General features: G+C 40.7%; 1 protein-coding gene across 2 annotated transcripts in view; it reads right to left on the reverse strand.

Moving 5' to 3' along the window:
• BTAF1 (B-TFIID TATA-box binding protein associated factor 1) overlaps positions 1-17,430 on the reverse strand; it is a 97,779-nt gene extending 80,349 nt beyond the window's left edge. For both annotated transcript variants that reach the window (XM_084633123.1, XM_084633122.1), the window contains exons 1-4: positions 17,128-17,430; positions 6,663-6,786; positions 5,459-5,573; positions 3,788-3,934 (exon numbers count right to left, since the gene is read on the reverse strand). In XM_084633123.1, the coding sequence (XP_084489249.1) occupies positions 3,788-3,934; positions 5,459-5,573; positions 6,663-6,786; positions 17,128-17,141 (400 nt within the window). In that variant the 5' untranslated portion in view covers positions 17,142-17,430. The remainder of the gene's footprint in view (positions 1-3,787; positions 3,935-5,458; positions 5,574-6,662; positions 6,787-17,127) is intronic.
• Between the last annotated feature and the right edge of the window lie 1,450 nt (positions 17,431-18,880).

An 18,880-nucleotide genomic window follows, 5' to 3' on the forward strand; every position in this document is an offset into this window, starting at 1 on the left:
TTCCTCAAGCTACACTTCACCCTTACCTCAGGGCCTCCTTCCTTGTGCCGGATATGGTGTGTACTACTCAGTCTCTCCAACAGCACAACTTCCTCCCACAGCTCCTGACCTGCACACCCACCTGACTAACTGGGAGGCTTTTAACTAGTTTCAGCCAGCCCCTGATTGGCTTCAGGTGTCCCAATCAACCTAGCCTTCTCCCTGCCTTCTGGAAAGTTCTTAATTGGCCCCAGGTGTCTTAATTGACCGGGAGCAGCTGCCTGGTACCAGGGGTTTGTTTAGCCTGGAGCTAATATATCTATAGCCATCTGGCCTTGCCCCATCACAGTAGCTATAGGTTCTGGCGTAACAGTCCCTGAACAGCTGGAAGAATGGTAAATTTACATAGGAAAGGAAAGACACTGTCATCACCCTGCAACTAGGAGAAAGCAGGAGATTTTAAATTTTGCCTCTATGAAGAATTCTGTAAAAACCTGCCATGACAAGTTGGGGTGGTCAGATTTCCTTTTCTTATTTTTACATAGAGCTGGTGGTTCACATTTCAGGAGTAATATTTCCTCTGACACAATCTAATCAGATATTTAGGACCTGAATTTCTAAGCAGAAAGTATCTAAACTTGGAACAATTTTGCAGAAAGTTAGTGCACACATTTACCACTACTGTGCATGCAAATAAGTCTGTATACACAAATATGTACACTTCATTTGTTCATCCAACTGTGGTAACTCTGCATATTTACTGGGCATGCAGGTGCACACACCCGTGTGCCTACAGTTTTGAAACCGTTATACATCCTTACTTACCAAATTAGAAGACTTTATTTCATAAAGGGTATTTTGTTTACTAACAGGAATTGAAAGAGACTAAAAGGTCATTATTTGTCTACTCCAGATACCAAATTGCAAAAGAAGCAAAAATATTGATTTCACATTCTAATTGATTTCTGGAAGTAAACAAAAGTGCCTTTTGTATGAAGATTTAAGCTTAAGATAGAAGCAATTACTCTGTTGAGTACTACACTTAATGTAACAAGGAACAACAACATTATGTGACACCCATCATGCAGCACCCATAAAGGAAACTTAATTCGGAGAAAATAAATTGTGTGATTTCTGGTTCTGAGGAATATTAGTATGCAGAATAACTTTGTTTGCAATTTAAATGTGTTAGCTAAAGCAGTGTAAGTTTTAAAACATACACACTTAAAACCAAAAATACAGATACTATGTAACTGATAAATTCTGAGAATCTACCTGTTAAGTAGAGACAGGAAGTGATTTACCCGAAGTTTCCAAACTTTGGTGACTAAAGTTAGGCACCTAAAATCCATCTACTATGTCATCCTACTTTAGGCACCCAAAAGTTTGGAAAGTTTTACCATAATTCCTTCTGCTGGTACCAAATATTACGAGTAAGAATGTTTAAAAAAAATAAATAATAATAATAATAAATAATAAAAATCCATTATAAATCTCCTGCACCCTATTTTCTAATACTTATGTGAAACTGTAGTAAATGTAGAAGCGTCACTGTTGCCCAGTGCTGATTAATAAGGTATGAAAATCAAAGCCTAACATTTAACTAACATCACAAACTACAAAAATTCATTTTTCCTATATATCTCACCCATATAAGTGCACAGGTTCATTGCCTTTCTACCAATGAGCACTCCACCCTCCGTCCAATCCAGTGTCTTTGCCCATCTTCCTAGCACCTATTTGTGGATGTCCAGTACTCTCAAATTCATGAAGGCCAAAGCTGAGCTCTTCATGTCCTCTAAGACACCCCAACTGTTTCTCTCCCTCCCTGTGGACAACACCATGCTCCTAGTCATCCAGGGCCATAACCTGGATAAAAATCTTTGACTCAGCCACATCTATAGACCCAAGTATTCAGGCCATGTCTAAATTTCACCCTTTCTTCCTATACAATCACTCTAAAGTCTGACATTTCCTCTTGTTTCACATAGCTAGTACTCTGTTTAAGTCCTCACCATCTGCATCTTTATTATCTTCCATTCTGGCACTGGTTACTAAAACCTTGTTTCTCTCAAGTCCATCCAAAATGCTGCTGCCAATATCACCTTCCTGGCTCATTGCTCTGACGACATTAGTCCTCTTAGAGCATGTCTACATAGCAACTAGACACTTGCAGCTGGTCCATGTCAGCCAATTTGGGCGCATGTGGTCGGGCTGCAGGGCTGTTTCATTGTTGTGTAGACTTCCAGGCTCAGGTTGGAGCCCAGCCTCTAGGACCCTGCAAGGTTGGAGAGCCCATCAATTAAGCAGTCCTGCAAAACCAAGTTGGCTGGCACAGGGCCAGCGGTGGGTTTTTCTTTGCCATGCAGAAATACCCTTAGAGTCCCTCCATTAGGGCTGTCCTTTGTTTTTTAAGGTAAAGTCTGTTTTAATGAGAAAGTATTCACAACATAGCCCTTCCCTGTCTTGCTGACCTAGTAGTGTATCAGGACACCAACTCCCAGCTTCACTCTGTCAACTCCCACCTTTTTCTGTGCACCAGTCAGCTTCCTTCCTTATGAATCCTGTATGCTCATGCCACCCCTAATACTCAGAAAAAACTTGCTAATATAACTTGCAACCACTACCCTATCCTCCTTCAGATCCCTCCTCAAGACTCACCTCTTTTAGAATGCCTACCAAACCCAGGATGCAGACCATAGTCAGGCAAGTAATGAGCAGTGACTGGCCTCTTTCCCCTTACTCTTATTAACTTCCCCATTTCTCATCCTACTACTACCTCCAATTTAAAGAAGAACTGCACCCTCCCCCCCCCACAAATTCACATGAACCTAACAAAGCAGAACTGTATGAGAAAATGAATACGTTGAAGAAACATTAAATCCCTAACTCCTTATTTGTCTGTTTTGTGCCATTTAGATTGAAGCTGTCTGGGGGCACGGATTGTCTCTTATCTGCGTCTGCACAACAACAACTAGCACAGTAGGGCCTCAGTCCCAGCTGGTGCCTTTGGATACTACCACAACATGTTTACTACCACCAGTCTCTGGACCACCAAAGTCCATGGAGTACTTGCTGGACAGCTGGCTAGTCGTATGGTACTGGCTCCTCTCAGTTATTTCCTGCTCCTATTCTTCACTAACAAAGCTAAAGAAGAGCTTTCCTGATATTTTTTTTCCCCTCCATATAATGAAATGCTGTGGTTGTCATAGGATTATTACATGAGAGGTCTGCAAGACCTCATTCACAAGTTCTGTTAAAATGCAGTCCACCCTATGAAAACATTTGAGAACCCCCAAACTATGCTATCCAACATTAAGGTTGAGCTGTCAAAATCATGATTTTATAAAAAGGCAGGAATATTAAGCACTTACAACACATACAGGAAATACAAAGAGATATTACAATAGACTTAGGCTAAAAATAGAAAACCTGTACATGCACAATGTGGCTGAATTATTGTTGCTGTAGAAACCTTAGTTTTTTCTTCTCCTGTCATTTTCCCTTTGAACTCAACTGCAAAACCTTATTTCATTTCTTCTCCCTGCATTTATCATAGCTCTGCTGGGACAATGACTAAAATCAATCCCACTACTTTAGAGCAGAAACTATTTTTCCAAGCAGAGCCGTGTAGTAATAATTCATTCCTCTACCCTAAAGTGAGAATTCAAACCAAAAGACAGTTATGATTTAGCAAGTTCCCCACACCTTCTTCCTAGCAGTATGGGAGATTCTCGATTGTCACAACCTACAATATGGTCAACACACACACTGATAACTGGGAAAATCTATTAAATAGAACACATACCTGATTTGTCATCTTGTACCTCAAACTCTGCACCAGCAGATCCAAGAAGAGATGCTCCATGTTTTAATAGTCGACAGATATCAAACCTATCAAAACGCAGTCTATCACTGGCACATGAATCGTCCATAGGACTTTCTGAATCAGATTCTAGATAGAAATTAAAAATACACTTAAGGAAACAGTCAACACCAATGCTCTTTCACATGAGAAGCAGGGGCAAAGGTGGGAAAGAAATACACCCATTTAATTTGTGAGTTTAAAGGCCTCATGGAGGGAAGAATCTACATGCTGTAATCCAACTGAGTCAATAAAAATATCCGTCTAAATACGTTGCCTTGATGATGCTTATGCTTGATTTTCAGACCTTAGGTAGCTGTGCATTTACATGCCTACTTTGTGCAAACTGATTTGCAGACTCACGGGGCTGATAAATCCTGATGTGCTCACAGACTGTGTACTTCAAACACAATGTGCACCTACCCAAGGTCGAAAAAAGTAGATTATTTGCTTCCCTAATTGAAATTACAAAATCTTGCTCATTTACAGCCCAATGTGCTTTATTAGGAAGTTTATGTACCCAAATCAAAATTAGTACAGTCTATTTTCTTCACTTTACACACAAAAAAAGTCTTGTGCTTTTGTAACACACCTAAAAGACAGAAGGGAGAACTGACTTGTCCAATAATTGTATTTAGCATTCAGGTACAAGAACCATGATAATACAGCACCATTACACTGGGCCACCAAACATCAGTAGGATCAAATAGCTTCACGAACTCCAAAATTAGAGACACAGTACATACAGACCTGGTTGTTAGTAGTTTTAGCCTTACAGGGCTTTTATAGAAAACTAACTGGAGATGTTCAGGAAATATCTGGCCAAAGCAACACAATAACAACACATGACTCCACCTTCTAGCAGGCAGACATGTTCAGTGGTGTAAGAGTGCAAAGTGGGGAGGCGGAGGGGGAAGTGTTTGCAGTAGGCTTCAAACACCCAACTGACAGTAAAGCTTTAAGGATTAATGGACTTCTGCTTTTTCAGTAAGGTAGGCGCTTTATTATCCCACCTGTTTTATAAAAGAAGGAAGGATATTTTCTGGGGTCTAGAACATGAGCTGAGCAGTCCTTATGAAATCCTAGGAGAAGCCAAACTTATGCAGAAGTTTTGGTGGAACCTTATGTTGTTATCCTTGTTAATAAAGCCAAACCCCATTAAGAGGTTGGGTATGGATTCTGTGTATGTTAGGGAAAGGCAACGTATGGCATGCGTGCAAAAGGTGGAACGCAAGCGGATTTTCAGTGGCACTCACAATGCCCGGGTCCCGGCCACCGGTCGGGGGGGGGGGCTCTACATTTTAATTTTAAATGAAGCTTTTTAAACATTTTTAAAACCTTATTTACTTTACGTACAATAGTTTAGTTATATATTATAGACTTATAGAAAGAGACCTAAAAACGTTAACAATGTATTACTGGCACACAAAACCTTAAATTAGAGTGAATAAATGAAGACTCGGCACACCACTTCTGAAAGGTTGCTGACCCCTGACATATGTAGCATGCAGACTGCTTGTCAGACAATCTTTTCCAATCTGCTGTACAAGTTTTATACCAGAGTAAGTGTACATTAGAGTGATTATCAACTATACATAGTTCACTTAAAAGCACCTTGTTTTGGTCTTGGAGTTGGCTTCCACTCTGGTACATTTTTCACTATTGCTTCAACAGCCTGGCCAGCTGCTATGCGAGTATCCCAATTTGTACTCCTTAAGTATATTAACACCTTTAAAGAAAGATTTGAAAATTAGTTATCTAAACCTTGAAATAAATTTTAATTTCATGAGTACAGCAGCCATCCAGTGCTCTGGACGCTGTACAAGATCATTTTAAATGCAATGGATCAAAAGGCTCCATTTAAAAGACAGCTGGGACAAGGAAGAAACAGTGAGAATACACATTGCTTTATTATCAATAGCATTCATGCTACTCAACAAGAAGCACCAATGATAATCTAGTACAAACAACTCAAACAAGTAGTTAAAACACAGTTTTGTGTCCCATCATTCTAATTCAACTTAGTCTAGATTTTAAAAAGTAGTATTTTCTCAGAGCACTGAGAAAAGTACGCTCAATGCACAATTTTTTGCCCAAGGAGGCCAACATGGGCTGTGATAGCATACACTTCTCTACACCAATACCATTATGCCTCAGCCCCAGAAAGGACTCTCTTTTGGTAAAAGTGGAATAATATTCATGACTCTGGCCACTCTGATGATAGCATCAACTCTGGTATAGATACCCATTCAATAAGAACAGAGATGAGATCATTCTGATGCCACTACTGTCAGACAAATATTACTTTTGGTGATTCTGTTTGTTTCTTTTTTAAACTGGATTTGGCCAGATTAAAATCTAGAAGTAATGAAAGTCTCTATTTCATTTCTAGTCCTTTAAAATCATCTAGCCTGCTACTAATCACTTTTTAACCCTATAACACATAGATCAACTAAGTTTTGAACTAATGATGCAACAGCGGGAAACTGAAAAGAGTTAAGTTTCTCTTTCCAGATTACAGCAAATGTTGAACAAAGTAGGAATTAATCATATCTAGAATACACAGTGAAAACCAGTCTTAAGTGACATCCTAAAGGCTGATAAATTAGCTGTTTAATGGAAGTGGTCTTCTAATTAAGAATGAAGCAGAATAGTATTCAACATATTTAGGGGATTCTTTTAGGTGGTCTCCTAAAAAACAGGAGACTGACAAATTAATTGCTTCCTTGTAGTATCAAAAAAATAAATCTAGTTTTATTCTCATTTTAATTCTCTATTTGGCAAGGCTCTGATGTTATATTAAGAAACAAATGCTTACTTTAGATAAGAGATTATTCAGTTCATGGGGATGGAGTTTCACCACCTCCCCAAGTTGCTGTGCAGCTGCTTTTCTTGTTACCGGTGTGGTACCAGTGTCCAGTAAAATGAAGAGACGATCAAGCCTACACATATGAAAAAAATGCTAAGTGATTATACTTGCAGAATTTGATTGGCTCACTCTATTAACATAATCCCATTAAACCGTCCAGCACACTTGACAATTTGAGGGGAGTTGGTTGCTTGGGGACTGACAAGATATAGACCAACGGATCTGCAATTATGGTTTTTAGTAATAAAAGTTTACTCATTCTGAAAGAATTTGTAATTGAGAATAAACCAGAACATTGACCAAATCCAAATCCAAAATGGAGTAAAAATCTTTCATTACAAAAGTTACAGTTTATCCACTTTTTATAAAGTTCCACAAAGTTGTAATCATGATCAACTAGTTGTTCATCTCAGAACAGGATGGAAATTCTCTATTTCAGGATAGAAATACCTTTTAACTTCAGTAACACTTTACATCCCAACAGTGATATGGAGAAGTGCTATTACACGAGTGCATTTGGACAAGACTCCAGTAGAAATAACCCTAATATTTGACATTAAAATTTTTGCTGGAAATGCAGATTTATAATCCATTATGTCAAGTTCTGCCTTTCTTTTGGATACCAGTTTTGTCATCAATTCTCATTCTTCCCCTAGCTGAGTAGCCAGATGTGTAAGCATCAAGCCAATAGAATCTTTGAGGTACTTTTGTCAAACAGAGGAGTAACAGCACAAGTATTGCGCAACATGAGGTCTTCTGTATAATACTTTACCTCACTGTTAGCAGAGACATCATGATGGCAACATTTAAGGCAAAAAGATTGGACTTTGTAATAAGTAGTTTTCTTTATGAAACTTTCCTACAGTAAGTTTTCATAAATGGAAGTGTTTATGATTTACGAATAAGTTTTTTTTCTAATTGTGAAGCAAATCAATGGATCTCTTTGCCAAGGGATGTGACTCCATCACCACTTAGAGCAGGGATTGGCAACTTTTGGCATGTGGCCCGCCAGGGTAAGCCCCCTGGTGGGCCAGGCCGGTTTGTTTACCTGCTGCATCCGCAGGTTCGGCCAATCGCAGCTCCCACTGGCCGCGGTTCGGTGCTCCAGGCCTCTGTAACACCTATGTTTGTACAGACAGGACTAGGCCCCAGTGAGAGACTTGTGTTCTTGAAGCTATGAGATCAGGGAAGGTCTAGGAGAATGATTTCCCCCCCAGCCCCAAGCTGCAAAACTTAACAAAGGGGGAACATTCTCTCTCATCCCCCTCTAACCCCATTATCCTCCTCCCAATTAAGTTAATGGCCAAAAAAAAAAAAAAACCCTCCCACCCCCAAATCAATTGACATCAATGGAAGGAAGATTTCAGCTCAACTCCCACTGAAACCAGTGGGCGTAGGACTGATCCTGAAGCTAGACACCACAGTTGTTAATAACTAAGGGTATGTCTTCACGTGATCTATCGGGATCGATTTATCGCATCTAGATGAGACGTGATAAATCGATCCCCGAATCAACACCTGTACTCCTCCTCAGCAGGAGGAGTAAGCGGATTTGATGGGGGAGCCGCCGCGGTCGACTCGCCACTGTGAGGACAGCCAGGTAGGTCGAACTAATACTTCAACTTCAGCTATGTGAATAGCATAGCTGAAGTTGCGTATCTTAGTTTGAACCATCCGCCACGCAGCGTAGCCCAGGCCTTAGCCCGATTACATCTGGTTTTCTACTTTGATAGCACCGAAGCATTTCTGAGCTAATGGGAAGACAAACTTGAGACACTACTAAAAATTTAAAATCAGAGTAATCAACTATTTGCAATGCAAACCGAAATTTGAAAAAAAGTTCTCTTGAAACTGCAGACATTTTTTTGCCTTCAGAATAAAGCAGGCAATGGTAAGGACAAACCAATTTTCCAAACCAACATTGAAGTGGAACTAGAAATACAGCTTTCTAATGGAATCTGGTTGTAACCTCAGCTATGAGGAGGCAACCTCCTATATATAACAGCACCATAAATGTACAATAGAACTCTCCCCCAAAACAGCTCACAGTTTAAATACACAGGTACATCACCACTTGTGATTATAGCTGAAATTCTCAACCGAACAGGAGGGTGTTGTGTTTTTCTCAGAAATGAAGCCTTGAGTGTGAGCAGGCAACAGAGATAAAAGGAGTACTTGGGAACTAAACTTAAGTGGCACAGAGATAGAAATAACAGCAAAGATATTTCTGAATTGCTTTGAAAAAAAATAGAATTTTATATACATAAAAATAAAAAAATAATGGAACTGGCCTCCCTCTACAGATATCTTAATTTTAACATAACTGCAGTCCATCTGCCTACATCCACTCACAATTTAATCATTTCCTTCATTTGCCATCCGTAAACCATTGTCTGTGCAACTGTAGTGGCTGCTACCTTCTTCCCCAAAGACATCTGAATTTCAATGGTAGAACAAAAAGAAAAGGAGTACTTGTGGCACCTTAGCGACTAACCAATTTATTTGAGCATACGCTTTCGTGAGCTACAGCTCACTTCATCGGATACAATGGTAGAACAGTCATCATCCCTTTATGTGTTTGCGCTTAAATAAAAAGTGATGTTGTTTATAGCACAGTAAATTAAGTCAAGCCCTTGTTCACTTCCCTGAACTTGTCAGGTATCTCTATTTGTTCTGCGACAGCTGATTTAATACTTGTTTAAAAAGTATCTATAAGAAAGGAGGATGTTCAAGTGTTAATAAAATAAAAGTTTTGCAGATTCTGCTTTCTTACTATAAATACATTCTGAGGAAAGAAGCCCACAATCTTTAAAGTCCTTTGTTTCTGGAACTGTATGAGTCCCCTTCTGTGCTTCTTTGTTGCTTTTTGGAGTACATGGCACCTTAAGTAGCTTCTAAAATGGTATGATTTTAGAGAAATGTGTAGTCACACAAGGGTATCAAGCAAAAACCAAAGGAATCCACAGGCCTCCCGCAAAAAATAAGATGCGGGATATGTGGTTCAGCACACGACAAGTAACAAATATTTTAGAGTAAGCGTTTAGCAGTTGCCTTTTAAAAACTTTAAATACTGATAGGGACACAAATACATCCACTATGCATGCTGCCTAGAAATAACCCATTGCAGTGCCTATATTTAATGTTATGTGGTTGTTATTCAGGTCTTAAAAACAGTGCTAAAATTTAGTACGCTTTTATGAGACAAGGAGCACATTTTTCCCCCTGTAAGTTTCACCCAAATAAATTGAGCCATTTTCAAGTATAGAAGGAGTGGGGAGAAAGCTTTTTTTTTTTTTTTTTAAATTGACTGAAAAGCAGGAAGAGGATAGAAACTTAAGTTTTGTAGGAATACAGTTCTGAGACCATAAATGTGCCTTTTATGTCCTGGTGAAAATTTGATATGGCCGAGTTTTAGGAAGTCCTATTTAACATATGTACATCAGATTATATTAGATGATAAAAACAAATGAAAGTTTTCACAAAATTGATGTCTGCACATTCAATGTAATCCTGAGACATGTAAATGTAATTGATTGAAATTTCATTTTTCATAGGTTGGGGGATTGTGGAATATAAATGACTATTTGTAGAGAGAGAAATAGAAATGTATGGAATGAGGCAAGCCTCCTTACTTCACTGCTTGCACATTGCGTCATAACAGAACATATTCTGTTGCGATCTTCCAAACAGTTTAACATAACTAAGTTAGGCACAAAGTCATCAATTTTACGTAATGAAACAGGGATCACGTGTTTAAAAAGGGATAATAATTAAAGACTGCTGTAATGCATAAGCACAGGCAGCCTTAACTCTGTCATTTCCTTACTTTTTACTATTCCACTGTACAACTTTAACTGTATTTAAAATATTTTTATAATTATAACTTGTATATGGCAGACATGTATATACATAGTTGTCATAAATATAAAGGGAAGGGTAAACCCCTTTGAAATCCCTCCTGGCCAGGGGAAAGATCCTCTCACCTGTAAAGGGTTAAGAAGCTAAAGGTAACCTCGCTGGCACCTGAACAAAATGACCAATGAGGAGACAAGATACTTTCAAAAGCTGGGAGGAGGGAGAGAAACAAAGGGTCTGTGTCTGTCTGTATGCTGGGTCTTTGCCGGGGATAGACCAGGAATGGAGTCTTAGAACTTTTAGTAAGTAATCTAGCTAGGTATGTGTTAGATTATGATTTCTTTAAATGGCTGAGAAAAGAATTGTGCTGAATAGAATAACTATGTCTGTCTGTGTATCTTTTTTGTAACTTAAGGTTTTGCCTAGAGGGGTTCTCTATGTTTTTGAATCTAATTACCCTGTAAGATATCTACCATCCTGATTTTACAGGGGGGATTTCTTTATTTCTATTTACTTCTATTTTTTATTAAAAGTCTTCTTGTAAAAAACTGAATGCTTTTTCATTGTTCTCAGATCCAAGGGTTTGGGTCTGTGGTCACCTATGCAAATTGGTGAGGCTTTTTATCCAACATTTCCTAGGAAAGGGGGGGTGCAAGTGTTGGGAGGATTGTTCATTGTTCTTAAGATCCAAGGGTCTGGGTCTGTAGTCACCTAAGCAAATTGGTGAGGCTTTTTACCAAACCTTGTCCAGGAAGTGGGGTGCAAGGTTTTGGGAAGTATTTTGGGGGGAAGGACGCGTCCAAACAGCTCTTCCCCAGTAACCAGTATTAGTTTGGTGGTGGTAGCGGCCAGTCCAAGGACAACGGGTGGAATATTTTGTACCTTGGGGAAGTTTTGACCTAAGCTGGTAAAGATAAGCTTAGGAGGTTTTTCATGCAGGTCCCCACATCTGTACCCTAGAGTTCAGAGTGGGGGAGGAACCTTGACATAGTGTATCCCCAAGCTAGCATGATACTTTGCAATCAAATAAGTAGGGAAGATCCCTGCCTCAAGAAGCTTATTTTAGGACCTGAGCCATGTCCCATTTAAGTGACTATAATTTGTCCCCCGCCTTAATGAGAAATGAAACAGGCCTTTAAGGTGAAGTCCTGCAAAGACATACAAGAAGTTTTACTGGCCTCTAAAAAGAAGTTGTTGTATGGGTAAGAGCTGCAGAACTAAGCCCTAAATTGAAAGACAGACGGACAGACCATGAAGAGAGGGATTTTTGGGGAGTTGGAAGAAGTCAAAAGTAAACAGGAAGGGAGTATTACTTCAGGGCAATCACACAGATACCCATCTCACAATGGAAAGCAGAAGGTATAAAGAGTTTAGTGTATTTCTTGTCCAACACACAAAACATCTACTGAAAAGAAATGTAAGTTACTTGTTTTAAGGCTTTGAAGTAGTGTTTTGAGGGAATATATAAGAAGAGTAGTTGCCTCATTCAGAACTCTGGCAATCTGAAACCTCTTCAGTGTTAGAACTGGACATTCCTTATTAAAACAAATAAGGTGATTCCTTTACATGTAAGGCGCACACACACCCAAAATGCTACAATATACAATGTAGCTGACAGAGAAAAACGGACCCTTCTTAGAACTATAAATGCAATGCAAATTTCATCATTTACGTACTTTCTATCTCAGAAAGCATCTTCAGATTTAACTGAAGCATATGTATGACCAATTACATTGCAAAAGTTACAGAGAAGAGCAACAAAATGACACAATAGTATTAGAACAGGGCTTCAAAAATGTATTAACACCTAGTAGCCAGAGACTGATACAAAAGATATACCAGCAAAATCTATTGGCAACACCCTGGTGAGAATCCCAGCTCTAGCTGCTGGAATTCCTATCAGGGTTCTAGCCTTGGCTCCTGTTCAGGAGTTTCATCTTTCGTATCAGTCTTTGACTAGGAGGTATCTGAGAAGTTTCACATCTCCTTGCCGTTATATGGGGGGTGGGGGGTTAGTTCCACTGCTCTATCCTTTTACCAACTGCCTGAGGCTAGTGCCAGGCAGTAGTGTTCTTCCACAACTCTAGCAGTCTTCATTAGTAAGATTTTAGTACTAGAGTGCCTGCCTATGCTGCTCTTTAGCTTTCCCAAGCAGCAATACTAGTAGAGTGGAACTGACAAGACTCAGGTCAGTTTAACTGTTATTTTAAAGCTTGGGGGTATTGATGAAACTAATCAGAATCCCACCAATATAACTTTCACCAATACCTGCAGGCTCTTCAATGGCAATCAACTTGACCCCAGTCTGTCAATTTCACTCTACTACTGTTGCTGCTTGGGAAAGTGAAGAGCAGCAGCAATGAAACTACATGCAAACTTGAAAAGACAGCAGTGCATACATTCACATTTGGAAGGTTCTCTGCTAGAATTTTTTTTTTAAAGTAAATTTATATTCTGCCAGAACTGATAACCCCATTAACACAATGTTTCTACAAGCACATGGATTTTTCAGGCCTTTATTGGAAGCTTTGAGTTACCTTGAGACAGAGATAGATATAGACAGATTGTTAATGATATACAGGTTTGAAATTTTAGATGTTTATGATCCCACAGCAAGGTTGCCTGTTCTTAGGAACTCTTATATAACACAGCCTCACACCTTATAAAGGCTTGCCAGGACCAGCATATGAACCACTCTCATTCTCAGGGACTTTACTACCATGATCATCCTCAGTAACTATACAGACTATTGGTCCTGTATTATGGTCCCAATTTTTGTGTGTGTGGGGGGGGGCTGGGGGGGGGGTGCAACTGAAGGATGCTATACTGAAAACCCAGAAATTGGGGTCTTATTTACTGACCAGGTACAGCACAGGCAGCTTGTGCTTCTCCACACTTGCTTATTAAAATGCTTCACATTTTCTCCAGTGAGGTAAGAAAGTATTTCAAATGAACACAACTAGAAATCTAATCAATTTCATGAAGTGAGTTAAAGGTAGGGGCAAGTATTATACCTGTTAGTCATTCTGCCACTTTCTTTGATTTTACTATCACATTTTCCTATTTTAAAACGGTTTCTTCTCCCCTTCCAGTGTAGTGCAGATTTTCCCATTATTCTGAGGGGTAACTGACTGACTAAGCAGAAGAAACAATGGATGATATATAAAGTGTTTTTGAATCTACAAAAGGAAATGAAAAATAGGTTCCCTCTAAAATTTTTAAATTAGAGTGGCTCTTTGGTGGGATTTTTTAAAAAACAGCTTAAATTTAACTTTAGTTAAATACCTTAATTAACTTTTTAGCTGGCAGTGTCCCCTTTCAATTTTGATGTCAACACACACTTTAGACACTGCTGAAATCTGGCAACAATACTGAATATAGTGTCCTTTTTGCAGTGATAGTGGTTTGTGATGTGAAAATGTTCACTAGGCAACCTATAATCACAAAGACCACCAAAACCATCACCACATCATAATGACTGTCACCATAACAGGGGGCAGGTTTGAGCAAATGACTTTAAGGTGAAAGGATTTGCTGTATCCCATTATTAGTCCCCGTCTTGAGCCACCCAGTTCTACGAGTTCCTAATTCCTTTCTCAAGCAGGGGTTCCTACCATGCTCACATTTGTGTACAAGCCTAGTGAGAGAGAAGAGGAAGAACAAATTTCTTGCTATCGCACTGGCTGTTTCTACTAAGAAAGAATTCTATTACCCAGATACACTGCCCTGTACAGCTAATGGGGAAGGAGACGTCAGGGAGAGAAGAGAATTCCCATCAAATTATCCCTGTTCAAGGCTTATTCTTGGAGATTGGAGAAGGGAGCACTGTAGCAACATGTGTTTGTCTCCTGAGAGGAAGGCTATCTTGCCTAAACACCCATTTGTACTTATTCTTGGGGATGACATCTGTTGGGTAGCCCCTACTTGTCTGTGTATTATTTCAGGAGATATGCACATAATCTGTGTTTTACTTTTGTTATGGGGCTTCTGCTACTTTGTTTTAAATAAATAAATCCAAAAAACCAAGACAATGAAATAAACAGCAGACTCTATAAAGATTCTGCCACAAACAAAATTTCTAGAAGACAGTAGACTCTGGTGACACACACCACCACTCATCCAATAGCATGGACTAATATCCAAAAATCCATTTCCTTCATTCCATAAGTGCTAGCCATGTTTTTATTATTATTTATTTTACAAAGCAAATGCATCTTAGCTATAGTAGCATTATAAGATCCTAATCTGGTTTTGACAAAAAAAATGTTTACAGATTCTCACCATCCGTCCAGAGTTTAGTTTTGACAAGCCAAGATTTTAGGAAGGTTTTTCCATTCAACCACCATTCAAAGCTAATCTTCACATGTATAGCAAGGTACTTGACAATCTTTTGTTTTTGAAGTATAGGAAAATATAAAAGCAAATCAGCTGCAAACACAGGAATAGGATTTCATTTTGAAATAAGGTTCTAATACTAAATTAGCCAGAAACTTCCCTAAGACTAATATTGGGTATTATCCTAGACAGATATTAAGTCAGCCAGACTTGTTTCCACCCCCTCCCCCCATTTATAGTTAAAATTGAACAGTAATCTTGGTTCTTTAATACATATCTAAAAAAACATACTTTTAAACCACAACTATCCACAGGGAGAGTTCAGATCTCTAAGATAAATGAAGCTTGTAAAGACCATAACACTAAGCAACCAAACCTAATGTAATCAACACCAACAATTTATATATTCATACAAGTTCGAAAGGAAAGCATGCTGAAATTTCTGGGTTCAGAAGTGAGAACTCTTGGAAACATGGTTTTCTATTGTCAGGTGTAATACAGACTGCTACAATGCTCCTGTTCTTATATTTAACTTCAAGGAAAGGTCACTTGTCAGAATAAGAGTTACTGTATATGATCTGCATTGTGTGATGTTTCTGCTATTATAAGAATGTGTTGAGGCCAAACTTATACAGTATCACTTTTGCATGTAGACTGAAACATTGGAGACAACAGGGACAGCCAAACTGTTACAAGTGTTTCAAAATATGCAGTTCCTTTGCACTACTGGCTCTTGAAGTGATTCCTTACCAACTTTTCTTGGACTGTCTCTCACAAATACTCCACTACTTCTGTATACTTGTCTACACAGGGAACACATTCGATTACAAGCATTTGAAGCTTGGAACAGAAGTAAATCCTCATTTTAGGCAAGGCTTTAAATACATATCTACTGTTCAACTAATTCTTAATATTCCAGGTATCTGCAACATTGCAAATAAAGTAATTAGGATAATTTTTGTGTAACAGAAGAATTATTTACAGTGACTGCCCCCAAAATAAAGGGATTATAACACTGCTGTTTTGGAAAGGACATGTGGCATCCGATAGCAAAATTTCACTGCAAAAGGTAAAATAATCTCCTAGTGCTTTAAATTTTGGACAAAATCCCAATACAAAACAATTGTTTTGAAGGGAACAGTAGAGAACATAACCAAAAAATTGTCATGAAACATTGTCAACCTCAAAGCTTCTTATGTCAAATCAAATGGCCTCACTGCTCTTAGAAACAAAAACACCCATATTGCAGGCTTGAATTCATGTTTCACAACAGCTTTCAGTGGTGAATGAAATTCACATATTCTAATAGACCAGATGATGTATGGACAAAGATATGAACGTCACTACCTACTTAATGTACATCTTTGGATTAGGATCCACTTTTGTTACAGAAGTTTTAAAATGCAGAGGTACCATCTATGTAGATTATCCCCAAATCTCATCACCACTGTCAAAACATCTAGGTAATGGTTAGAAGGGGGGGGGGGGGGGGGAAGCATCCTGTTGTGAAGTTTTTCTGTGTTCAAAGGATGATTGAGATTAGATTCATAGGCAATTTTATAATACACAAATATTTTACTAAAGTTGTATAATTAAACACTTTAAACCCCAGCACACCCTGATTCACATATGTTAAATAGATACCACCTAGGAGCTAGGATTCCCTAATCATTTCTTGGTGTGGAAGTCTATGGTTTTATTATTGGTATACTAGGAGGCAGACAAAGCAAAGTGGTTCCTGTCAACTCCCGAGGCCGGCATCATCGGTGCCAATACGCTGGTGGGCTACTTTGATGTGGCAGGATTCCACCAGCCTTCGGCATGAACACTTAAGGGTGGCCTGTACATCCTTTGACAGTGCGTATAAGATCTTGGGTGGGGAAAAAACCCTTATCGCAGGAAGGAGGGGTCTGGGTCCACACGCCCTTTACTGAGCTAAGGGCTTCGGTCTGCTCCTGGGGCTGCAGTTGCCCCGGGCGGTGGACATGCTACGGACTGAGCCCGCGCTCAGGGCCATGCAGCAGCACCAGAAGCACACGGGAGGCCGCAAGTGGCGCATGCTGCTGGGCAGGAATAATGCCCCGCTGGGGCCTCAAGAGGTTAAGGAGGCGATTAGGAAGCGGGAGCGAGTCACCTCTTCAGCCCCACACACCAGAGGCTGCCTTGGGGACTGAAGTCCATGGGCCGCCGCCCTCTTCCCCCGCCACTCCGGGCTTATACCGACCTGGAGACCGCCATAGCCAGAGGGAACCTGGGCCGGGTTTGATGAGAGCAGCGGGTGGCAGGCGGGGGCCGCCGTTGCTCTCCCAGGAAGGAGGATACAGGGGCCTGGCCTAGGCCTCTCAGGCTCCACACTCCGACCTCGGCCCCAGCGGATAACGATGGGGAGCGGCTGAGCGCGTTGACTGCCGGCGGAGTCCCACTGGCCCCCGGGGGTGGCGGCAGTGTGGGTGGTAGCAGTGGAACGGCCTCAAAGCACCGGTTAAAGCTTCTATTCGCCCATCGCTGGGGAGAAGCCCAACGCCTGATTTTATAGGAGCAGCCATCTTGTATTTATTCCCTTCCTCCATGATAGCCGCTTCCTCATTGGCAAAAGCGGCGAGCCGCAACCAATGGGAACAGTGCTTCTAAGAGTGGCGAGGGAGGGAGCGTAGAGTTGGGGGATGGGGCTGAGTAGACTCTACCATGGAGCTTGCCGCGCCTGCTGGGGGAGGGGGGAGCGGGCCATACCATTTACATAGCTGTAGAGGGAAGACTACACAACGGATCGTACCCGTTTGCGTGGGGAGAGAGAATATCCCCAAAATGTGTCAGGCAGTTTACATCCACCCCATAACTTCAACTGCAGCGTTCTCCGTGGGGCTAGAGCGGGAAAGGTCACTTCCCCGTCCCCCGACTGCAGTGGCATGACCCCTCGTCCCCACAACTTCTGCTGGCACACTGTCTACAGCGCACGCTAAGCGGCAGGAGCGTGGCAAGCCCACAGGTACTACAACTCCCAGCATGCATTGCGCGCGCCTGAGCTGGTGGGCCGCGTGCGCTTGGCCCTTTGCGGAGGGACGGCGGGTGCGCGGCGCCGCTGTTAGGTAGGGCCGCGTGCTCGGGGGCCCAGTGTGGCAGCGCCCGGCGGCTGTTCGCTTCTGCCTGCTCGCCCTCTGAGGGCGGATGCTGAGCTGGTGGGTCCTAGCGCTGGGGTATATTTCAGCAACTGCCTCCCGCCCGTGTCCTGCGGTCATTACTACTCTACCTACTGCCCGCCCTTCAGTGGCTGAGCAGCTCCAGCAGGGTCAAGGGAGGTAAATCCTTCCCACCTTCGACATTTAGAGGGCAGCTGGTGGCTATGGGAAAATCAAACAGTTTATAGAAATACGTCCAGCTAGTAGTAAGATACTGATGTATGCTCACCCCACCTCCCACAAACAGGTGGGTATCACACTGAAAAATAGAGGCTGGGATACAACAACAAGACCTCTTAGATTTACTTACAATTATTTATTAACCTGCAACAGTTCTCAAAGTAGCCGGGCCACGACTGAGTTTCCATATCTGTAGCTCATTCCACTCCCTTTACAAAGAGGAATTACATTCTAAATGCCACAGGTAAAATCAGAGCTGTATTTGATATTCAGCTATACTAAATTGCATTTGTCATCCATGTAACACAAACTCACACTCTTCCCCAAGCTTTCTTTTAGCAAATTAAGTACCATGTGAAACAGAACCAGTTTTAAAGGCTACTATGACTCCGCCCAACAGTCTGTACCACCAATCATAGCTCTTTTTTTGCCTGTTATAATTTATTCGTCTTAATATCTGGGGTAGATTACTAAACCTTTCCTCAGGTGCCTACTATCAGCCTCACATAAGGTTTGCTAATTTCCAAGATTTCCACCCACAACCTCCTTTCTAAAGAGAGATACAACATTTGCTATCTTCAATCCTCTGGTATAGCATATAATTTAAATAACAGAGTGCAT

The sequence above is a fragment of the Lepidochelys olivacea genome (genome assembly GCF_965140295.1).
Source record: "Lepidochelys olivacea isolate rLepOli2 genome assembly, chromosome: 7".
Classification (NCBI taxonomy): Eukaryota; Metazoa; Chordata; order Testudines; family Cheloniidae; genus Lepidochelys; species Lepidochelys olivacea.